We start from the raw sequence: 25151 nt of genomic DNA on the forward strand, positions 1-25151 counted from the left end.
AGAAGAAGAGAGAGAGAGAGATAGAGAGAGGGTTGGAGAAACCCTCTTAAAAAAAAAAAATAGGGGGAAATTTTTTTTTTTTCTTCTTCAAATAAGAAGAGGGTGTTTGTGAAAGAGGAAGCTGCACCACCACCACCGGCGGCGGCAGCAACCGCGGAGGAATCCTAGCTGGCGTGGCTCGTGTCCACCGCCTCCACCTTCCTTCCCTCCTCAGTTCATTCAGAGTCCTCCCTGGATGGGACGACTCCGCACACTTCTCCTCACCACGTTACCATTCTGCCGCCCGAGATTATTTGCCCGACAGTCCATCCGTAAACGGACTTAATAAGGCTCCTGCCAAAGTCGACTCCCTAGACCTCACAGGAATAGGGAGGTCGAGATCATGATCCGGCCGGGATTGCGGTGAGTCCAACCCTTATTTTTTAATCATCCTCAAAAATTTTGTCATTCACATTTTAAATTTTCATTTCATTTTATATTTATTTGTAAAAGAGTAATTTTAATTTAAATTAAAATTTTTTTTTACGATACATATTTTTCATCTTCTTTTTATTTTAATTTCTCATCTTCTTTAATAAATTATTATTATTGTATCTTCTTTTTTTTAAATAGTTTTTTATATTCTCTTTCCTCTGGTTGTAAACAAAATTCTTTTTTTTAATACTCTTCATATTCTATTACCCATTATATTTGTATCGGAAATAAATTAATATATTTCATTTTTTGACATCTTTTATCTTCTTTTTCTATATTCAAATATTGTTCATGTTTTTTGGGTTTCTTTTTTTCTTTTTAACTCTTTTTGTAGTTTTTCACTCATTTTGAATTTTTTTGATTTCATATTGATTGACATTCTTTTTATCTTCTTTGGTTTTTTTATTATTCTTTTAATTTTTTTTCATCTTTAATTTTCTTTAATTTTCTTTGGTTCTCCGCGTTCATTTTATTTTTCTTTAATTCTTCTTTGACTTTTTATTCTCTTCTTTTTTCTTTTCATTTTCTTTAATTTTCTTCATTTTCTTTGGTTCTCTTCGTCGATTTTCTTCTTCTTCGATTCTTCTTTAATTTTTTATTCTCTTCTTTTTTCTTTTCATCTTCTTTAATTTTCCTTATTTTCTTTGATTCTCCTCGTTGATTTTCTTTTTCTTTGATTCTTTTTATATTATTTATTTTTTTCTTTTTATTTTTATTAATTTTCTTCATTTTCTTTGGTTACATTCGTTTATTTTCTTTTTCTTTGATTCTTTTTTAATTTTTTATTCTCTTCTTTTTTCTTTTCATCTTCTTTAATTTTCTTTGGTTCTCTTCGTTGATTTTCTTTTTCTTTGATTCTTTTTTAATTTTTTATTCTCTTCTTTTTTCTTTTCATCTTCTTTAATTGTCTTTGGTCCTCTTCGTTGATTTTCTTTTTCTTTGATTCTTTTTTAATTTTTTATTCTCTTCTTTTTTCTTTTCATTTTCTTTAATTTTCTTTGATTCTCTTCGTTGATTTTCTTCTTCTTCGATTCTTTTTACCTTTTTTGGTTTCTTTTTTTATTCTTTTCAATATTTTTTTCGTATTCTTTAATTTTCTTCGTTTTCTTTGGTTTTCTTTAATTCTTCTTTAATTTTGTTTTCTTTTTCTTTAATTCTTCTTTGATTCTTTTTATCTTTGGTTTTTTATTCTTTCCATTTTTTTCATCTTCTTTAATTTTCTTTGGTTCTCCACGTTCATTTTCTTTTTCTTTGATTCTTCTTTGACTTTTTATTCTCTTCTTTTTTCTTTTCATCTTCTTTCATTTTCTTCATTTTCTTTGGTTCTCTTCGTTGATTTTCTTCTTCTTTGATTCTTTTTACTTTTTTTGGTTTCTGTTTTTTTTTTTTATTGTTTTCAATATTTTTTTCATCTTCTTTAATTTTCTTCATTTTCTTTAGTTTTCTTTTCTCTTTAATTCTTCTTTGATTCTTTTTTTCTTCTCTGGTTTTTTATTCTTTTCATTTTTTCATTTTCTTTAATTTTTTTGGTTCTCCGCGTTCATTTTATTTTTCTTTGATTCTTCTTTGACTTTTTATTCTCTTCTTTTTTCTTTTCATTTTCTTTAATTTTCTTCATTTTCTTTGGTTCTCTTCGTCGATTTTCTTCTTCTTCGATTCTTCTTTAATTTTTTATTCTCTTCTTTTTTCTTTTCATCTTCTTTAATTTTCTTCATTTTCTTTGATTCTTCTCGTTGCTTTTCTTTTTCTTTGATTCTCTTATTTGGTTATCTTCGATTTTCTTTTATAATTTTTGTCTTTGATTATTTTCATCTTCTTTAGTTTCTTTGCTTTAATCAATTCTTTTTATTAAGGAAAAAAAATTCGTTTTCTTCTTCTTTGACTTGAATTTCAATCTCACAACATAAACGAAAATCAACATATATAATCAAATTGAATTTCCTTCGGTTGATCACCACTGACATACTCTCACTTTCATCTACTTCCTCTTCCTCTCTTGTTCTTCATATCTCTCAATGCTGAAGAATCATCTTTTTCTGGTTATCACTTCATTTTCATTCATTAAAATTTTTCTTACAATTATTGTTTTTTTTTTTTTTGACAAATTTATTTTTTTTAATTTTTACTTTTCAGAATCTGTTAATAATTTCAATTTAAAAAGCAATGATTTTTTAATGACGCACGTCAGAAATATTAAATTAGTTTCGCGTTTAACAAAAAAAATGATAATTAATTATTAATAATTATTTGAAAATAATTTTTATCATTTTCAAAAAAAAAGAAAATGCAAATAAAAGTTTACCAGTTCAAAGTGACCCATTTTTATTTGGAATGAAGTTATTTAAAACACATATGCGCTCTACACATGTCAAACTATTTTTAAATTTATAAATTAGGTAAAGTACATTTAAAGAATTTGTAAATCTGATGTAATTCGATTCAATTGATAATAAAAAAAAAACCTTTTTTTTAATTAACATTTTTTAACTAATTTTTTTTTTTCTTTTATATTAATCAATTCTGTGTTGAAAACAAATGTTATTGATTCATTTCTGCTTATCTCCCTTTTTCCTTTCCTATTTGTTTTTGTAGTTTTGATTATATTAATTTTCTGTTTTTTTTTGTTTTTTCCTCATATGTCTCAGAATTATCAATTCCGTGTAATTCTTTCGTTATACGTACACAATTATGACATTATTCATATTCACTATTTTTTTAATATTATTAATTTTAACAATTTAACGATCATTGCTTTTATTTTTCTCTATTTTAATTTTTTTATTTGCATTTTAACGGTACAAAAGCCCTTTAGTATTTTTTCTATTTTTGTTTCTTTTATTTATTTTGTTATTTGTTAATTAATTTATTTTGTTTTTTATTTACTTTTTTAATTTTTAATTTTTATTTTTGTTTTCCCTTTTTTCCTTTGATTTTTCCTATAGTAAATTTTATAAAAGAAGAGAAAATTTTCTTGCAAATTCAGACATTTTTGAAATTCTTCAATTATTGTCTTCAGCATTTTCTCACACTTCTCAACTTCTAAAATTGTAAGTTCATATCTGTAATTTTCTCATCTCTATATATATATGTGTACAATATAAGGATCTCTGGTTTCGATAATTCTAAAGAGAGCCTTACCTTCACCTTCATATTCCTTAATTTTTGCGAAACATGCTTTATACCTTATTCTCTCTTCTTTTTTTAAAATTCATTTTCTTTTTTCTTCACTGTTTGTGTCTATTCCCATTTTTCACTTTTTTTCATTCTCTTTTACATCTTTTTTTCATATGGAAATCTGATTTTCTTCGCTTTTATTTTTTCCCTTTGTGCGATTCCAAGTGAGATTTTGACTTTTTCGGAGTAGGTTAACCGATTGCAATGAAACTTTGGAATTTTGTTATATATAGTAAGACTAATCTTTAACGTAAATTTCAGCCTAAAATATTTGTTAGTTTACGAGATTTGCAATAATAACAAAAAATTTAAAACTGCTATATCTTCCGTTCTAATAAACGGATTGAGGTCTACTTTTTTTTAAAATGTCAAGGAAAATGAGAGGAATAAATCTCTTTCAGAACATTTTTTTATAATTTTACAACTAAAAAAATTATTAAATAATAATTGAATAACTTTCGCGCGACTAACTAAAATTCAATCACTTAAACGCTAAAATGATCTTACCTGTGTTTTCTTTAATGTTCCAAAGGATTTTTATTGTAAATGTAAGTTTAACTTAAGAAATTTTATTAATTTATTAGTATAAACAATTGAGATTTCTGCTAGTTGACGTGCAGACGACATTGCGCACGCAGCATTCTCACATAGCCAATTTAGTCCACGAATCACGTCAGTTGGCTATGTGAGAATGCTGCGTGCGCAATGTCGTCTGCACGTCAACTAGCAGAAATCTCAATTGTTTATACTAATAAATTAATAAAATTTCTTAAGTTAAACTTACATTTACAATAAAAATCCTTTGGAACATTAAAGAAAACACAGGTAAGATCATTTTAGCGTTTAAGTGATTGAATTTTAGTTAGTCGCGCGAAAGTTATTCAATTATTATTTAATAATTTTTTTAGTTGTAAAATTATAAAAAAATGTTCTGAAAGAGATTTATTCCTCTCATTTTCCTTGACATTTTAAAAAAAAGTAGACCTCAATCCGTTTATTAGAACGGAAGATATAGCAGTTTTAAATTTTTTGTTATTATTGCAAATCTCGTAAACTAACAAATATTTTTGGCTGAAATTTACGTTAAAGATTAGTCTTACTATATATAACAAAATTCCAAAGTTTCATTACAATCGGTTAACCTACTCCGAAAAAGTCAAAATCTCACTTGGAATCGCACCTTTATATTCTTTTAAAGTAAATACCATTTTCTTCTTTTCCATTTCTTCTGATTTTTGTCAACAACATTTTTTCTTCTTTAAAAAAGAAGACTGGACCAAAATGGAATTTTTTTTTTTTTGGTCCAGTACCTAATTTTTTCTTCTTCTTCTTTAAAGAAGAAGACTGGACCAAAACCAAAAATTTGTTCTTGGTCCAGTCTATAGCACCAAATTTTTATTTCAAAGAAGAAAACTGGACCAAAATTTGGTTTTTGGCAGCAAATTTTTTCTTCAAAGAAGACTGGACCAAAAAGAAAATTTTTTTTTTGATCCAGTCTGGCACCAAATTTTTATTTCAAAGAAAACTGGACCAAAATTTGGTTTTTGGCAGCAAATTTCTTCTTAAAAGAAGACTGGACCAAAAAGAAAATTTTTTTTTTTTGGTCCAGGCTGACACGATCTCTTGATAAATTCAAAAACGTTCGATAACGGTCCTATTGGGCAAAGTACTCATCATACACTCTTCATCATCATTATCGTTATTATCCTTTTTTCTCCCCCTCCCCTCCTTCCTTGTTCCTCTCGATCGATGTCTGATCTTGCGAATACCAGCTTCCGAGACACACACACAAACACACCGAAAATTCACGTTTGGTATCCGATCGCACACATCAGGGATGCAAGAGGAGCCTTCCTTGTTATCCTGGAATCTTTCTCATCTTCTCTCTCTCTCTCTTTCTCTCTTACTTACTCTTCTGCTACATGATATGTTTCTTCACCCGCACACGCTCTCATCCACCTGATCCTTGTCCCTTTCACGTGCGAGAGAGCACCACCGCCTCCTCTTCTTCTTCTTTATTCTTCTCCCATTCCACCCTTTGACTTCTTCTCAAGACTCGTGAAACAGACTTACATATATATATATATATATACATTTGCCTCACGATCATCCGCCATTATCCAACGGGATATTTTTGTACTCCTGGCCCCATACCGGAAATATTCCAATCGAGTTAACAAGTTGAGGCGTTTTATTTAGAACACCCACTGTTTACATACACATACATACATACATACATACACCCCCCAGATGAATTCTCTTTTTGTGAATTTCTTCGAAAAATTCATTATCGAAAATAAAAATAATTTTTCAATTATAAAAAAATTTATTGTGATAATTTAAAAAAAAAAAAATGGTGATAATAATAAAATTTGCTATTTTTAATATTATCTATTTTTAAGATAAAAAAAAAATCGAATTCTAAATCATACTGATTTATTGCTTTGGATTTGTAGTTTTAATTATAGAAAAAAATTTTTTTTTTACCTTTAATTTGGTTTTTGAATTTTTTTTTGTTCTATATTTAAAATTCTTAAATTACTTGCTGGTAACTACCATAAAGTTCAATTATAATTTTTTGTAACTATTATTATAACTACCATAAATTGTAACTATAATTAATGTAATTACTATTTTTTGTAACAATTATTTTTTGTAACTATTATGTTTTTTAAACTACAATAAATTGTAACTATTATTCTATGTATCTACATAAATCATAACTATCATTAATTTAACAATCATAACTATCATTTTTTGCAACTATTTTTTTTTCTAACTACCATAAGTTATATAACTATTATTAATTGGAATTATTATTTTTTGTAACTACCATAAAATGTAACTATAATTAATTGCAACTACTATTTTAAGTAACTACCATAAATTGTAACTATAATTAATTGCAACTACTATTTTAAGTAACTACCATAAATTATAACTATAATTAATTGGAACTACTATTTATTTAAATTATTATTAATTGTAACTATCATAAAACATAACTATAATTTTTTGGAACTATCATATAATTGTAACTAATATTTTTTCTAACTACCATAAATTGTAATTATTATTTTTTTTATAACTACCATAAATTGTAACTATTATTTTTTTTATAATTATACCATAAATTGTAACTATTATTTATTTCAATTATTATAATTTGTAACTATATTTATTTGTAACTACCATAAATTGTAAATAAAATTAATTGCAACTATAATTAATTATAAATATTATTTTTGGTAACTACCATTTTTTGTAATTAATATGGTATACATGTTAATAATGGTGGATAGTAGTAAACAGAAATAATAATTTTGTTATAATAAAAGTGGTAGTTACAAAAAAATAATTATCATAAAAAATGGTTTTTTTAAAAAAATTTTAATATAAAAAAAAATTTTTTTTTTTAAATAAAAATTTTTTTTTACAGATGGCTCGCGACCCTGGCTTGCCTCGCCGCTTTAGTAAAAGGGGTAAGTTTATTTTTTATTTTCCTATAAGAAAAATTGTAATTAATTACAATTAATTATTAATTAATTAATTAATAATAATTGATAAATTAAAAATGGAGAATCTCAAAATTCTGATTCTTGTGGATCTTTCCCATGAATTCTCACGCAAAATTTTGTTCACGTTTTTTATACTGTATATAATAATAATAATAATTGTAATAATTATAATAATAATATTGCATATATATACTGATTCATTCACCCGGATAGTGAGACACACGTATGTCAAGATTACATGTGCGAATTATATACACACACACACATATATATATATATATATATATATTTATGTATATATATTTATGTAATTTATCCCTACATATATGCAAAAGCATGCACTGGAAATGTTAGTGTCCGCCAAACACTCTTCTGAATAGTCCCCTTGATAACATTCTGTTTATCCATCGAGAGCAATTTCATTTCCGGTTTTTTTTTGTGATTAAGACATCTTCATTAGTAAATTCATTTTACTAATTTTACTTATTTTATACATTCCTTTCTAAGTATTCATTTAATTTTTTTTTTTTAAACTATTTTGAAAATTTTACTATTTCTTTTTTGTTTAGAAAAATATTCGTATTTTACCTAATTAATTATAAAGTATTTTTAGCAAAATAAAACTGTTACTAAACATAACCTAAAATTTCTTTTATACCATAAGGTCCCTTCTCTTGTGGAGCGTCATATTTTATTATTATTATTATTTTTATTATTATCATTCTAAAGCCGATATAAATCTAAACAATTTATTATTATTTTAATTATTATTTACTTCCGTTTATTTTTTTTATTTATAATTTTAAAAAAATATTGAGAAATAATAATTTTTATTTAGCAAAAAATTTTGTTACCCCTTTTTTTCTTTTTTCTAAATTTTTCTCTATAATTGATTTTTCATTTCTCCGTCATTTTTACAAATAATATCTATATAAAAAAAAAAAATTATTACTAAAAATTCCTTAGGTTTATATATTATGGGATATTTTTACATTTTTTTACTATGTGTATGAGAGAAAAAAAAATGGCAAGGTGTCTTTAAACGGAGGGAAGATTTATGTCAAGTACTTTTTGCCTTATCTGCATATATTGCTCTGAAGCCATAAACAATGCTAGCGCCTTTTTTGTGCGCTGGTAAGAAATATATATATATATATATATATATATATATATATATATATATATATATAAAGAGAGGGTATGAAAATTCACATTCCCATAAACTATTTTCTCCTTGGCAGTAGCTTCAAATCTAAAGAGTTAAACACATTAAGCATCAAATGCAAAAACAAGAAAAAAAAATTAAAGTGCAATTAGTTTCTTACAGAGAAATTTTTCTATTTCAAACCAAAATATAATAATAATAATAATAATAATAATAATATTAATAATAATAATAATTTTAATAATATTAATAATAATAATAATAATAATAATAATAATAATAATAATATATAATAAATAGAAAAAAATATTTTTTCCAAATTAGTTTTAATTATCGGTTCATTTTTATTTTAATATATCGATTTACTCCTGAACGATGACTACCGTTTATACACGGCTGTAGGAGATTCTACTTATCATCCGAAAAGAATTTTCAAAAATTATTAAAATTATTTTTAAAAAAAATTTTTATACAGTTTTTTTTGTATTACAAAAAAAAAGAGAAATTTTCAATTAAAGTAAATTAGTTAATACTAAATTAAAATTTAGTTATCTTTTTTTTTTTTTTTTTTGAAAAAAGAAAATAAGTGAAATAATAATAGGGGAATTTCACGAAAAACCAGAAAATGAAATTAATTTCGTTTATAGTAAGAAGTTTATAAGTATATTACAAGTGGACCTCGATTCGTATGATATTTAAAGAGTTATTAGGTTGCAGTTAGTGAAAATCCTGTTCGCCTACGATTGGTCTCTCCCTGTATATATATATATATATATCTCATTTCTGGATATATGTACTTTTCGCTTACTCATTTACTTAAAATAGTTTTCCACTTTATATTTCAATATTATTCGTTAATAAACATTAAATATAAATATATACCACTGCAAATACACTATTGTTTTACATTGGCGAGGCAAAGGCCACAATGGAGGTCATGGAATTATTTTCCAATACGCGTAAACAAGAGAATTCAATCATATTTTTTATTTGCATACATTAATATCTTATTTTTCAAAAAAAAAAAAAAAATTGTCTCATTTATTTGTTAAAAATAAATAGACGCCAAGTATTTTTTTTTTTTAAACAATGGTAATTTAAAAAAAGAACTTGAGAAAATTTTGGTGCAGCAGCTGTCCTAATTGAAAAAATTTCTAAATTCACAAAAAACAAATTGAATATATAAATTTTTCATTTCTGGCAGCTGCAAAAAGATCCATAACAAAACTCCCTAAAAAAATATTTTTTTTTATATATTTTTTTTTTCTAAAAATAAATTAATCTGTCGTGTTTTATAATATTAATATTCATTGCGCGCTTACTTAATGGACATCACATATATATAAGTGATATAGGAAAAAGTAGAAAAAGTCAGAGATTGGTGAGACTTGAGAAAGGGATAATGAAGAGAAAGAGGAGAAAAAAGGGGGGGGGGAATGACTTTGAGACGAAGATGCAAAGGATGCTGCGAATATATATACATATATACATATAAAAATAAAAGAAGGTATATATATAGTAAAGTATGTCTTGTCACAATACACTTGTGTCTCGTCGCATATATTGCATTGCGTAATCTTGGTTTCACGAAGGCGGCCAGAAAAAACGATAAAAAAGGACAATTGTTGAACCGGCACGAAGAGATATCTTCTATCTGAGAAAATTGGGTTATACAGCTTCGTTACACGAATTGTCGCTGGCTAATCTAGTTTACGTTTTTTTTTTCGTTTTTAATTACGATCTTTTAAATTTTTTTAAAAATTTGTTTTTAATAATTTTTAATAATTATTATTATCGTTCAATTACATCGGTTAACATTTTTTTTAAAATTACCATTATTTATAACAAATATTTATAACAAATATTTATAACAAATATTTATAACAAATATTTATAACAAATATTTATAACAAATATTTATCACAAATATTTATAGCAAATATTTATAACAAATATTTATCAAAAATATTTATAACAAATATTTATCACAAAAATTTATAAGAAATATTTATAACAACCATTGTTTATAACAATGATTTTATTAACAATTACAAGAAAACTCACTATTTGTAACAATAATTGTTTGTTTATAACAAACATGTTTTAAACATTGTTCATAAATGCCACTTTTTGTAACAACCATTATTTATAACAATTATTTATAACAATTATTTATAATAATTATTTATAACAATAATTTACAACAATTATTTATAATAACCATTGTTTATAACAATAATTTTTTAAACTACAATTATTTGTAATTGCCATTATTTGTAAAAACAATTATTTATAACAATTATTTATAACAATTATTTATTATAATTATTTATATCAATTATTTATAATTATTATTTATATCAATTATTTATAATTATTATTTATAACAATTATTTATAACAATTATTTATAATAATTATTTATAACAATAATTTACAACAATTATTTATAATAACCATTGTTTATAACAATAATTTTTTAAACTACAATTATTTGTAATTGCCATTATTTGTAAAAACAATTATTTATAACAATTATTTATAACAATTATTTATTATAATTATTTATATCAATTATTTATAATTATTATTTATATCAATTATTTATAATTATTATTTATAACAATTATTTATAACAATTATTTATAATAATTATTTATAACAATAATTTACAACAATTATTTATAATAACCATTGTTTATAACAATAATTTTTTAAACTACAATTATTTGTAATTGCCATTATTTGTAAAAACAATTATTTATAACAATTATTTATTATAATTATTTATTATAATTATTTATTATAATTATTTATATCAATTATTTATAATTATTATTTATATCAATTATTTATAACAATTATTTATTATAATTATTTATATCAATTATTTATAATTATTATTTATATCAATTATTTATAATTATTATTTATAACAATTATTTACAACAATTGTTTATAATAACCATTGTTTATAACAATAATTTTTTAAACTACAATTATTTGTAATTGCCATTATTTGTAAAAACAATTATTTATAACAAATATTATTTATAATTTCTGTAATTTGTAACTATCATTGTTTTTAAATACTATTAGGTAAACATTAATTTATAATTAAATAGTTAATTAATTTAAATAAATTACTTAATTAATTAAAACAAATCGTATAATTTAATTATTAATTCAAGTATTTATTATTAATTATTTATAATAATTATAATAATAATATAAATAAGTATTAATTATTAATTTTTTAATTGTAATTATAGTTATATAAATAAATTAGAAAAAAAAAATTGTTATAAATAGCAGTTTTCAGTGTCGATTCCGGAATCAAAAGTATTTAACTAATTAAAAAAAAGGGGGATAAAGCTTAAAAAAAAATTTTGAAATTAAAATGATTTGAAAAAATATATGGAAAAAGGAATAACTGAACGAAATTTTGCAATAAGATTCTGTGAATTGAATCCAATTATTTTCAATCTCGTTGTCGGACAGAGCGGCGAGGTCATCGGTGAGTTGAGTAAATTGGGCTTAGCTTGATTAGGGGATTAGAAGTCAGTGAGTGACATTGCAAATGAATGAATTCCTGTCAAAGGGGATTCGTAAAAATTTAAAAAAAAAATATATATTTTTTTCCTTTTTTTCAAAATATCAATTTTTCAAATCATTTTTTTTTTTTTTTTTTTGATTCCAAATAATTAAAAAAGGGCTGAATATGGATAATGAAGATTTAATTTAAAAAATTTTACTTTTATCACAGATAATATTCTTACGTCATTATAAATGATATATTCTTTGTTGCGTAAGTTGCCGATGATTTTCAATGTTAAATAACTAACCTCATTTTTCCCAACTTCATATGTTTCGATTTTAAAAATTACGAAATAATGAAATTACACTATTTTTTTTTAATGATTATTTATCGATCATGTCAAGCCAAAAATTTTAATTAAATTATATATTTTAATGATTTTTATAAAAAAAATTTTTTTGTTTATTCCCTTAAGTTTTTTCAATTATATTAATTTTCTCATTTTTCTATAATTTTTGTTTCTGTTTTTTTTAAACTTTCGATATTTTGATAAATATAGAACGATAAATAATTATTAAACAATAGTTATTAAATAATGACGAGTATACATGATTTTATTGCGTGTATGACATCATTAATTTCAATAATAAGAAACCAAGTCTCATTTTATGCTGATTGTAAAATATATATATATAGGCAGGGTCGATCAAGTTCATAGGTCATCATTTTAGATTTGTCATTAACAGTTTATCTATAACATGTGCTGTTATAATTCGTTCTTTTTATTTCATTTGTTTCCTTACAAATAAGCGTAGATTAATTTCTAGGAAAAAAAAAAAAATCTCCCCCTCTCTTTCGTTCTCTAAAAGAAAACTCAATTTCTTTGTTGTGTAAATTATTATTAATATTGTTTAATTAAAAAAAAAAAAAAAAAAAAAATCAAATTTAATTTTTCAAATTATTTTTTTTTTTCAGCAAAATTTTTCAACTCGTCAAAGGTTTCAACACAGAGGTGACATTGAAAAACCACCGCATGGGGATGATAATGACGATTCATATCGTCCTTATGATGACGATCAACCCGACTATGATGGTTACTATTTTACTATTATTTATTATTTATAGTATTTAAAAAAAACTAGTTATTTATAACTATAATTTACACTATAATAATAGTATTGTAGTACTATTATACTGTAATAATAAGTACTACAGTACTGTAATACTATATTTTATACTATAATAATATTACTATTGTACTAAAGTACTATAATACTAATAACAGTATTACAATACTATAATTTAGAGTGTTTTAAAAAAGTATTTATTTATAACTATAATTTATACTATAATAATAGTGCTATAGTACTACAGTACTATAGTATTGTAATCTAGTAATACTAGTAATACTATTATAATACTATAATTTATAGTGTTTTAAAAAATTTTTTTATTTCTAACTATAATTTATACTACAGTAATAGTATTATTGTACTATAATACTACAATATTAATAATAGTACTATAATACTATAATTTATCGTTTTTTAAAAAACCAGTTATTTATAATAATTATTGATTGCTGTGAATTATAATTATTAATGGTGATAATTATTATAATTAATTTTATAAAAATTAATTAATTAATAATTAATATTAATAAATATAATTAATGGGCTTTGCCCGTATTTTTTTCAATAAATAAATAAAATAATTAATAATAAATAATTAGTAATAAATAATTAATAATAAATAATTAGGAATAAATAATTAATAATAAATAATTAGTAATAAATAATTAATAATAAATAATTAGTAATAAATAATTAATAATAAATAATTAGGAATAAATAATTAATAATAAATAATTAGTAATAAATAATTAATAATAAATAATTAGTAATAAATAATTAATAATAAATAATTAGGAATAAATAATTAATAATAAATAATTAGTAATAAATAATTAATAATAAATAATTAGTAATAAATAATTAATAATAAATAGGAATAAATAATTAATAATAAATAATTAGTAATAAATAATTAATAATAAATAATTAGGAATAAATAATTAATAATAAATAATTAGTAATAAATAATTAATAATAAATAATTAGTAATAAATCATTAATAATAAATAATTAGTCAAATAAATAATGGAAAATTGAATTCTTTTTTTTTGAAGATGGCAACGATAGGAATTATGAGACGTCATATAATACTGGCTCCTCGTGGAATCAAACATTTTACAATGGCAATAGAGAAGGATATGGTGACTCGAGAAATTATGGTGATTCATATGATCGAAATTATCATCGAGGTCAACATGGTTCATCGCAATATGATCGAGATCGTTATCTACCATCGGGAGCTGAAAGAGAAGATGGTGGAGGTAGATACGCGGTGTATCCAAATCCAGAAGCAAAAAATTGTACCGGAAATGCAAATTGCGTTCCAAAATGTTACGCCGAGAAAGGATCAAGAGTAAGAGAAAGAGAAAAAAAAATTTTTTTTTCTCCCGATTTAAATAATAAATAAATTCGAATAATCATTGTTATTAAAATTGAATTGAATTTTTCTAATTAATTATTTTTAGGGTCCTCCTGGTACACCTGGAATTCAAGGTCCTCGGGGTCAAACAGGATTTCCAGGAATAGAAGGTCTTCTTGGTCAAAAGGGTGATAAAGGTGATCCCGGTCCACAAGGACCACGAGGATACAAGGGTGATCGAGTAAGATTAAATTAGTGTTCACAAAAATGTTTTTTGAGAGTCGAAAAATTTTACAAAAAAAGGAACAGAAATTTTTTTTTTTTTATAATAATAATAGATATTTTTTTTTGTAATTCAATGAAAATTTTCAAAAAGGTTTATAAATATTTTTAATTAATTTTTACAATTCTAAAAATGAGAAAAAAAAAATTTCAAAAAAATAATTTCTAGGGTATGACTGGAGTGCCTGGATATCCTGGAATCGACGGTGTTCCAGGAGTTCAAGGACCACCGGGAAATGCGGGTCTTCCTGGTCGCGATGGATGCAACGGAACCGATGTACGATTTCATTTTTATATATTATTTATTTAATAATTTTCCTCTAATTAATTTTTACTATTAACTTTTATAAAACTTTTGATATTAATTTTGAAAAATTTGTATTATTACTAAATATTAACTATTATTAGTAAAAATAATAATAATAATAATAATAATAATAAATTATTATTAATTTATAATTTTACAATTAATTTTGAAAATTTTTTAAATATTTTAATAAATATTAATTTTTTTCTCGTTTTTACTATTATTTTCGGACAATTAAAGGGATTACCGGGAATTGATGGTCGTCCTGGAGAATCGGGTCCTCGTGGTCTTCCTGGAATTTCAGGACCAAAAGGAGAAAAAGGAACGCCAGCTTACGTGGGACCTTTTCCCGTGGGAGAAAAGGGTGAACCCGGTCTCGATGGAGTACGTGGTCCACCTGGAAATCCAGGACCAGAAGGACCTCGAGGTCCTCCTGGAATGAAAGGCGAACGAGGACAATACGTACGTTTTTTTTTTTTTTTTTTTTGAATTTCAATTTTTATATCATAAATTATAATTTATAATAAAATAATATAAAAAAAACAGGGATTACCAGGAAGTACGGGACAAAAAGGTGAAAAAGGTCACATGGGTCTTGGCTTCGAAGGACCAAAGGGAGATAAAGGTCTGAGAGGACTTCCGGGTCCTCCGGGTAAATTGGAAACGTCCACGGGAACAAAAACAACAGTTGGTTCACCTGGTGAACCGGGACCAAAAGGAGATCGAGTAATTAAATTTTTTTCTAATTAATTTAAAAAAAATTTTTTAAAAATAAATTTTCCATTACAGAAAAAAATATTTTTTACGCGAATATATTGTCAAGTATTTTTCTTTCAGGGTGATAGGGGCACAGAGGGACCTAGAGGAGAGACCGGTCCTCCAGGTGATTACGGAATACCTGGTGTAGCCGGAATGAAAGGTGAAAAAGGTCTTCCTGGAGTTCCAGGAGTTCGGGTGAGTTCCATTTACATGGAAAAATATCCAAAAACTTATTGCTATCATATTATCAATTTCCCAAAAAATGTATAATTAATTTTTTTTTTTCTACTTACCCAGGGCAGAGATGGATTTTCAGGACCACCAGGACCTATTGGTTTGAAAGGTGACAGAGGTTATGATGGACTACCTGGTCTTGATGGACGTCCTGGCGCTAAAGGACATCCTGGCATAGATGGTCCAATGGGTATTTCCGGTATTCGAGGACCTCCTGGACCACCGGGAGTGAGTATTTCTTCTCCTGAAATTAAATAAATAAATTATTTTCTTTTTATTAACAATTAAATAATTTTTTTTTTTTAACTTTATTGACAATAAATTTTGTTTAGGGTGGTAAAGGTCGTCCTGGACCACCAGGTGAGAAGGGACCAAGAGGTTTCCCTGGTCCAGTGGGACCCAGAGGATCAGATGGTTTTCCCGGAGAACCTGGACTGAGAGGTCCAATTGGTTTACAAGGAGGACCGGGTCTTCCAGGAATTCCGGGTCCCGAAGGACTGCCAGGTGAAAAAGGACACAAAGGAGAATCGGGTCTTCCGGGCTTTCCAGGTGAAATTGGACCACGTGGTTTTGATGGAGCTCCTGGTCCCGCAGGACTTCGAGGTCCTTCCGGTGAAAAAGGATTGTCAATCATAGTAAGTGATAAAATCAATTCAGCTACAAGGATCAATTAGGTTTAATCAGTTTCAATTAGGTTCCATTAAGTTCAATGAGGTTCCATTAGGTTTAATCAGGTTCCAGTTGGTTTAATCAGGTTCCATTAGGTTTAATTACAGGTTCAATTAGGCTTAGTTAGGTTTAATGAGGTACGATTAGGTACCATTAGGTTCAATAAGGTTCCATTAAGTTTAATCAGGTTCCAGTTGGTTTAATCAGGTTCCATTAGGTTTAATCACAGGTTCAATTAGGCTTAGTTAGGTTCAATGAGGTACGATTAGGTACCATTAGGTTCCATGAGGTTTCATTAAGTTTAATCAGGTTCCAGTAGGTTTAATTAGGTTCCATTAGGTTTAATCACAGGTTTAATGAGGTTCCATTAAGTTTAATCAGGTTCGATTAGGTTTAATCACAGGTTAAAATAGGCTTAGTTAGGTTCCATTAGGTTTAATCACAGGTTCAATGAGGTTCCATTAAGTTTAATCAGGTTCCATTAGGTTTAATCACAGGTTAAATTAGGCTTAGTTAGGTTCCATTAGGTTTAATCACAGGTTCAATGAGGTTCCATCAAGTTTAATCAGGTTCCAGTAAGTTTAATCAGGTTCCATTAGGTTTAATCACAGGTTAAATTAGGCTTAGTTAGGTTCAATGAGGTACGATTAGGTACTATTAGGTACCATTAGGTTCAATGAGGTTCCATTAAGTTGAATCAGGTTCCAGTAAGTTTAATCAGGATCTATTAGGTTTAATCACAGGTTAAATTAGGCTTAGTTAGGTTCAATGAGGTACGATTAGGTACCATTAGGTTCAATGAGGTTTCATTAAGTTTAATCCGGTTCCAGTAGGTTTAATCAGGTTCCATTAGGTTTAATCACAGGTTTAATTAGGCTTAGTTAGGTTCAATGAGATAAGATTAGGTACCATTAGGTTCAATGAGATTCCATTAAGTTTAATCAGGTTCCAGTAGGTTTAATCAGGTTCCATTAGGTTTAATCAGGTTCAATTAGGCTTAGTTAGGTTCAATCAGGTACGATTAGGTACCATTAGGTTCAATCAGGTTTAATTAAACAAAATTTAAACAAAATTAGGGACCCAAAGGAATGGACGGTCTTCCTGGAAACGATGGTGCAAAGGGCCAAAAGGGAGAGAGAGGTTATCAGGGTGTGAGAGGTCGACCCGGCGATTCATTGGAGGGAATTCCAGGATCACCGGGAGCACCTGGACAACCTGGAGAAATTGGACCATCGGGAAAAGATGGTATGCCAGGTTTTCCGGGACTTCCTGGTGAAAAAGGTGACATTGGAGGAAGATGCATTGACTGTGCTCCTGGTCATCCTGGTTTAAAGGGAGAAAGAGGATTCGATGGAGCGCCTGGTATTCCAGGACTTCGAGGACCACCTGGTGAACTTGGACCAATTGGTGAACCTGGAATTGACGGTAATCCTGGACTTCAAGGACCACCTGGTTTTCCCGTGAGTTGAAAATTCGAAATTTCCCTAAATCAATAGCGAAAATCAAACACAGTTTTAAAGAATTAATTTTTCAGGGAAAAGATGGTTTGCCTGGAGCACCTGGATCTCAGGGACAACCAGGAACACCGGCAATTATACCCAGGGATTCATTGAAACCGATAAAAGGCGATAAAGGCGTTCGTGGAGAATCGGGACGTGTTGGACCATTTGGTCCCGAAGGACCTATTGGCGAGAAAGGACGACAAGGATACGAAGGATTTCCTGGTCTCAAAGGAGAACCAGTATGTAATTTAAAAAAAAAAAAATTTCTGTATTTGTAATATTCCGAATATTTCAATTAGATACATTAATGTGAATTTATAGAAATTAAATTAAATATAAAATTTTTTAGGGAGATCGAGGTTTTCCGGGTCAAGATGGAGTTCCTGGAAGACCCGGTGCACCCGGATGGAAGGGAGAGAGAGGTGTGAGCATCAAGGGAGAACCTGGTGAACCAGGACGAGATGGTTATTTTGGAATGAAAGGTGATCCTGGTTTTCCTGGCGATAAAGGAGAGGCTGGTACGTTTAATTATTAATTACCATTTTATTATCAAACTAGAATGACAAGTCTTTTTTTAATTCCCAAAGTACTTAATTTTTAATTCTCTGAAAACAGGTGAATGTGCACCGTGTAACATTACGGAAGGTTTGAAAGGTGATCGAGGGGAGCAAGGTACGAAAGGTGAACCCGGACCGCCTGGAAGAGATGGACCAACGGGCGATAAGGGAGACATGGGTCCTGAGGTAGATTACAAAATATTTCGATTTCGAACATACAAAAATTTTAGATTTTATTTCAGTATTAAATAATGTAATTAAAACCAAGTGATATTCAAATATAATTTCTTACAGGGACTTGTCGGTGCTGTTGGATCGATTGGACCCCCAGGACCTACTGGTCCCAGAGGAGAACCAGGTGAATTTTCTTTTTATATTTTATAATTTTTTCTAAATCGAGCGTTTCAATTCTATAATTCATCCGATAGTTAAAACGTCTGTTGTAGAATTATAATTGTATTTTAATACAATTTTTTTTTAATTTTTTATCAGGACCAAGGGGAGAGAAGGGTAATATGGGACCATTCGGTTTCCCTGGAGAACCGGGCAAAGAGGGAGCGAGAGGATTCCCTGGTCCAGCGGCTCCAAAAGGCGTTAAAGGAGAACCTGGAGTTTCTGTGAAAGGAAGCACTGGATTCCCGGGACCACAGGGAGTTAAAGGTGAGAGAGGACTTCCGGGACCACCTGGAAAGGATGGACCAGAGGGTCCACCAGGATTGCCTGGATTCACTGGAGAAAAAGGAGATGGCGGTGAACCTGGATTGGATGGTTTACCTGGAGCTCCTGGTGAGAAGGGTGACACTGGTCCAGTTGGTGCTACTGGACCACCTGGAGTACCAGGAATGGCCGGTAGTGATGGAGTTAAAGGTAGGATTTTATTAATTTTTCATCATTTTTATTTACCTAAATTACTTAACAAATAAATTTATTTAATTAAATGTTTTTAGGTGAGCCTGGTCTGACTGGAGAACCGGGTAGAGAAGGTTTACCCGGATTCCCTGGAGCTAAAGGCGAAAGAGGTGAAATTGGCAGTGACGGATCAAAGGGTTATCCTGGAAGAAGAGGAGCTCCTGGTTTACCGGGAACTCCAGGCGAAGAGGGACGTCCTGGTTTGAAGGGTGAAACGGGACCGAAAGGAGACTATGGATTCCCTGGATTGCCAGGAATAGAGGGTAAATCCGGAAGACCCGGATTGCCTGGATTAAAAGGAGATGTTGGTTATCCAGGACCACCGGGTCCACACGGTCCGCACGGATACGAAGGAATGAAGGGAGATCATGGCCCTCCTGGTTTTCCTGTAAGTATCGCAATTTATTTTGGGGGGGTTTTTTTTTTAAATAAAATGACAAATTCTGTAATTTTTGGAATTTAGGGAAGAAAAGGAGAACCAGGTCAGGTTTCGGAAAAGGGGCAAAAGGGAGAGGTTGGTATGCCGGGAATTCGAGGTCCGATGGGACAATCTGGTAGAGACGGTCTGGATGGAATTAAGGGCGAAAGGGGAATGGTGATATTTGGACGAGATGGAGTTCCGGGTGCTAAAGGTGATGCTGGTACACCTGGTCGTCCTGGTTTAATTGGACTTCAAGGGGAAAAAGGCGACGCTGGCGTTCGTGGTTTCGTTGGTCAAAAAGGAGACGCTGTTAGTAATTTAAAACCGAATTTAGTTATTTAATTGATTTAACTGATTTAATTAGTTAATTGATACAATTTTTGTTACGACTTAGGGATTCCCTGGTCTTTCTGGAGAACCTGGAACACCTGGACTTGATGGTCTGCCAGGGGAAAATGGAGAGATTGGACCAATGGGTTCTCCTGGGTTTCCAGGACAAATGGGAGACGTTGGAATACCAGGAGAAGGTGGTTTGGATGGAATGAAAGGAGAACGGGGACCTATAGGTCCGCCTGGTCCATTTGGAATAGTGGGTCCAGAGGGTGAAAAAGGTGATCGTGGACCTCCTGGTTTGACGTTAAATACCAAGGGAATGAAAGGTGAACCAGGTCTTCCTGGACTTCCCGGTGATATTGGACAGAAGGGTGACAGAGGTTTCGATGGAGTGGCAGGATTTGTGGGCGAAAAGGGAGACAGAGGCTCAGTCGGTCTTATAGGAAATCCCGGACCTCCTGGACCAATGGGACCAAAGGGAGATCGAGGTTCAGAGGGACTTCCTGGTCTTCAAGGTGTGACAGTTAAAGGAGAAAAGGGTCTTCCTGGTCGTTTGGGTAAACACGGAAAAGATGGATTCCCAGGAATTCCCGGCGAAAAAGGAGAAGCGGGATTGCCTGGATTACCCGGACACAAGGGTGATCGGGGACCTTATGGTCCAGTTGGTCCACAGGGTGAGAAAGGTGATTTAGGATTATCGGGAGCACCTGGATTGTCTGGTCGGGATGGTGCGCCTGGAATTGAAGGAATGCCTGGACTCACTGGAGAGAGAGGACCAAAGGGAGATCAAGGTCCTCCAGGACCTTTCGGTGTTCCTGGTCAAAAGGGTGATCAAGGAGTCTCAGGTGGGTTTAATCAAGGAACAATAATTAGTAAAAAAAATTAGTTATTGGTAAATAATGAATCTAAATTATTAGGATTGAACGGATTGGATGGTTTGCCTGGTGAAAAGGGAGATAGAGGCTGGAATGGTCCAGATGGAATTCCAGGATTCCCGGGTGAAAAAGGTGATGCTGGCTATCCAGGATCACCTGGTTTGATGGGATCGGTTGGTTTTGTTGGTATTAAAGGAGAAAAGGGAGATGATTGCGAAACAATGCCACCTGGACCAAAGGGAGATCGAGGTTATCCAGGTAAAAATTTTATTTTGAGTATTGAAAACAAATTTAATCAATGAATCATTCGTTATTTAATTATTGGAATCAGGATCCCCTGGAATTCCTGGACTTTCGGGAGAGAAAGGAATGGCAGGACCTCCAGGTTTCCCTGGTAGAGACGGTGCTAAGGGAGAAATTGGCTTTGTTGGTGCACCTGGAACACCTGGATTACCTGGACAACCTGGATTAGATGGACCACCGGGACAAGCTGGACTTTCGGGTACGCCTGGATTCCCTGGAATTAAGGGTGAACAAGGAGCACCATGTGACATTGCTCCTGATTATTTGACGGGAATTTTATTAGTCAAACATAGTCAAAGTCAAACTGTTCCAACTTGTGAACGTGGACATATCAAATTATGGGAGGGTTACAGTCTTCTATTCACTGATGGTGACGAAAGGGCTCACTCTCAAGATTTAGGCAAGTTTTTTTTATTATTTCATTTAAAGTTGTTAAAATTCGTTTCTCTTTTATGAATTTTTATCTTTTTGAAACGATGATTTTATAGTTTGTTTAAACAAATTACTTTTGAAAATCTATCATATGTAGAAACGAGTTTTACAATCCAAGAATTCTGAGAATCGTGATAAATTAATATATTCAAAAGATAATTTGCATTCCTGAATCTTTTTCAATAATTTATTTTTCTAGCGTGTCGAATATAATTTTTTCCCTTTCTAAATTTTGAAAATTAAACGAATCTATAATAATGCGATTTTTTTGTAATTAAAAAAAAAAAACAAAGAAAGATTGCACGTGTTTTTAAAGAGATGAAGTGACATTAGTAAAGAGAGAGACTTTGGTTCCTATATAAACTGACTTGTCCTATAAATTTCTTTGGAACAGGTTATGCTGGCTCATGTGTGAGAAAGTTCTCGACGATGCCGTTCTTGTTCTGCGACGTAAATGACGTCTGTCACTATGCAAGTCGAAATGATCGTTCTTATTGGCTATCCACCAATAGTCCAATACCAATGATGCCTGTTGAAGAGTCAGGCATTGAAGAATATATTTCCAGGTATGTAAACAACATTCTTGTTTTCAAATACCTGATTGTCAACTATTTCACACATGAAAATCACAGAAATGCATTATCATTTCCCCCCAACAATTAATAATTAATAAATAATTATTCATTGTTTATTTCTTCTAGTTTTAAAAGATTCCTACATTCTGATAAGCTCATAATAGATCAATTAATTACTCGGAATTAAAAAATTAATTAATATTCAAATTATTATCATTAACATAATATTGTTACAATAATAATTTATTTATTAAATTAGGAAAATTCTAATTATTTCGCTAATTTCTAATTGAATTTTTTTTTTACAGATGTGTTGTATGTGAAGTGCCAGCAAGTGTAATAGCGGTCCACAGTCAATCAACTGCCATTCCAGAATGTCCAAATGGCTGGTCCAATCTCTGGATTGGATACAGTTTTATAATGGCAAGTGTTACAGTAATTTTTAAATTAATGGAAAAATTCAAAAAAAAGAATTTGAATTGTTTTTTTTGGAAGAATTTCAAAAATTGTGAATTTTAAAAATAATGATTGAATTTTTTTTTTTAGCACACGGGCGCTGGTGCGCAAGGCGGAGGACAATCTTTATCTAGTCCTGGATCCTGTTTAGAGGACTTCCGAGCAGTTCCGTTTATCGAATGTAACGGTGCCAAAGGACACTGCCATTATTATACCAACGAGTACAGTTTTTGGATGGCAACAATCCAAGACAATCAGCAATTCCAGAAGCCTCAAAAAGAGACAATAAAAGCTGGAAATCTACGAAATCGAATAAGTCGATGCGCCGTGTGTTTAAGAAACACATGAGATTGTACACAATTTTTTTAATTATAATTAATTCATTAAAAAAAAGCAAAAGAAATTTTATAATTAATTAATTGAGAAAAGTTTTATAAGAAAATAATTTGCCCGCCAATGGAGGGCAAAGAGTATGAGTCAAAATTAGTTTTAGATTTTATTTTGGATTTTTAGAATCTTTTTTTTTTGTTTGTGAAATATGGACTATTTTTTTTTTTGCCAATTTTTCACTTCTTTATTATCACACACACTCTTTCTCTTTACCCTCCCAAGTCCGCTGCCATTTTTTCCCTCGATTCTCATTCTATTTTTTAATTAATAATTTGTACCATTAAGTGCCTAGAATATTACTTAACATGTAAAATAATATATATATTTATATATCATAAAAAAAAGTCGTATTAAGAGATCAAAGATCATTTATATCGTACTACCACAGACACTGCCCATATTCAATATGGCACATTTACATATTGTATATTAATGTAAACGATCTTAGTCTGGTAATTGCGTGACGCCAAATATTTAAATAAATAGGTATTTTGCTACATAGTCAATAAAATTATATTTTGACATTTTAGCAAAATGAATTTCTTTATTTGTCCCCTCTCTTTAACGGTTTCTTTTTCTTTTAATTATTTTCATATTGAAACAATTGTTTTCAGTTTATAAATGTTTAAATTTGCGAATGTACATTTATTTAATTTTAATATATTGTAAAAAATGATTTTTTTTATCTCTCATTCAAATATGCGATTGTTTTTTTTTTTTTTTTTTTTTTTTTTTTTTTTTTTTTTTTTTTTTTTTTTTTTTTTTTTTTTTTTTTTTTTGAAAAATATGTTTGTTATTTTACAAGGAAACATTGTTGTTTGGAGTTTGCATCTACTTGTGATGCTGGTATTGCCTGGACGACGCCAGTCAGTTTGTCACTGCTGGTATGCAAATGTGGATTGTCAATGAGAGAACACGACTAGAAATTCGAGTGAATTCAATGTTTACGTCGTCCAAATGGTGACGCTACCACTCAACAATCAGGATTGAATTTTTTAATTAGTCTATGGTGTATACAATATATTTTTAATAAAAAAATAAATCAAATCACAAAAAAAAATAATTGTTAAACAATTTAAGGCGGAATTTTTAAATTAATAGAAAACAAAAAAATACATTGATAATTAACAATTTCTAATAATAATAATAATAAAAATAATAATAATAATAAAAATAATAATAATAATAATAATAATAATAATAATAATAATAATGATAATAATAAATAATTTAACCTAATTATTATTCCAAGTGACTAAAGAAATTTAAAGTGTATAAAAAAAATTTCAAATTAGGTTAAATTCAATTTAATTATTATTATTATTATTATTTTATTTGTAATTAATTAATAATTACTTAATTTATAAATAATACTTCTATTTGTAATTAATTATTAATTATTTTATTTACAAATAATTTTTTTTTTCTCAATTAAAAAATGGTGTATCGTCTTTATTTAATTTCACAAATTCTAATTCAAAATTAGATGCAATGAATTAAAATGTTTGTGACTAAAAACCAGTTTTAGTTGCGTCTCATCTAGCAGAAACTATTTATGTTAAATTTTTTTTTCTATCAATTTTTGCGAAATAGTCGAAAATACTTTATAAAAAAAAAATTTTAGTTTCCAAAAAAACATTTTTTTTTTACATAAAAATCTTTAATCTTCATTTTAGTTTTATGTTAACAAATAAAAGAAAAATTCGTTTGTTATTTTAAAAAAAAAAAAAAATATTTGTTTTCAAATTCTGGTCACGTGAACAACATTAGATGTAAATCCTGCTTT

The 25151-nt window shown here is 28.5% G+C and overlaps 1 protein-coding gene across 1 annotated transcript; it reads left to right on the top strand.

The window, feature by feature from the left end:
- Positions 1 to 149: 149 nt before the first annotated feature.
- Positions 150 to 24150, top strand: LOC127280076 (collagen alpha-1(IV) chain). The gene is made up of 25 exons (XM_051302844.1): positions 150 to 402; positions 7088 to 7130; positions 12844 to 12961; positions 14057 to 14355; positions 14468 to 14602; positions 14813 to 14920; positions 15191 to 15412; positions 15497 to 15676; positions 15788 to 15904; positions 16007 to 16171; positions 16276 to 16578; positions 17689 to 18072; positions 18147 to 18353; positions 18464 to 18632; positions 18730 to 18857; positions 18966 to 19029; positions 19164 to 19538; positions 19619 to 19968; positions 20044 to 20310; positions 20396 to 21179; positions 21252 to 21467; positions 21541 to 21912; positions 22339 to 22510; positions 22828 to 22942; positions 23066 to 24150. The coding sequence occupies exons 1-25, from the start codon at positions 383 to 385 to the stop codon at positions 23321 to 23323; spliced, it is 5571 nt and encodes a 1856-aa protein (XP_051158801.1). The 5' UTR covers positions 150 to 382; the 3' UTR covers positions 23324 to 24150.
- Positions 24151 to 25151: the final 1001 nt, after the last annotated feature.

This window comes from Leptopilina boulardi, unplaced genomic scaffold (assembly GCF_019393585.1).
Source record: "Leptopilina boulardi isolate dan_hultmark-lab unplaced genomic scaffold, ZJU_Lbou_2.1 LbouV2_229, whole genome shotgun sequence".
Taxonomy (NCBI): domain Eukaryota; kingdom Metazoa; phylum Arthropoda; class Insecta; order Hymenoptera; family Figitidae; genus Leptopilina; species Leptopilina boulardi.

Coding starts and splice junctions, on each gene's coding strand:
- LOC127280076 (XM_051302844.1), top strand. CDS start 383: ATGATCCGGCCGGGATTGCG. Junction 14,921..15,190: donor ATGGATGCAACGGAACCGAT/GTACGATTTCAT, acceptor GGACAATTAAAG/GGATTACCGGGAATTGATGG. Junction 22,943..23,065: donor TTGGATACAGTTTTATAATG/GCAAGTGTTACA, acceptor TTTTTTTTTTAG/CACACGGGCGCTGGTGCGCA.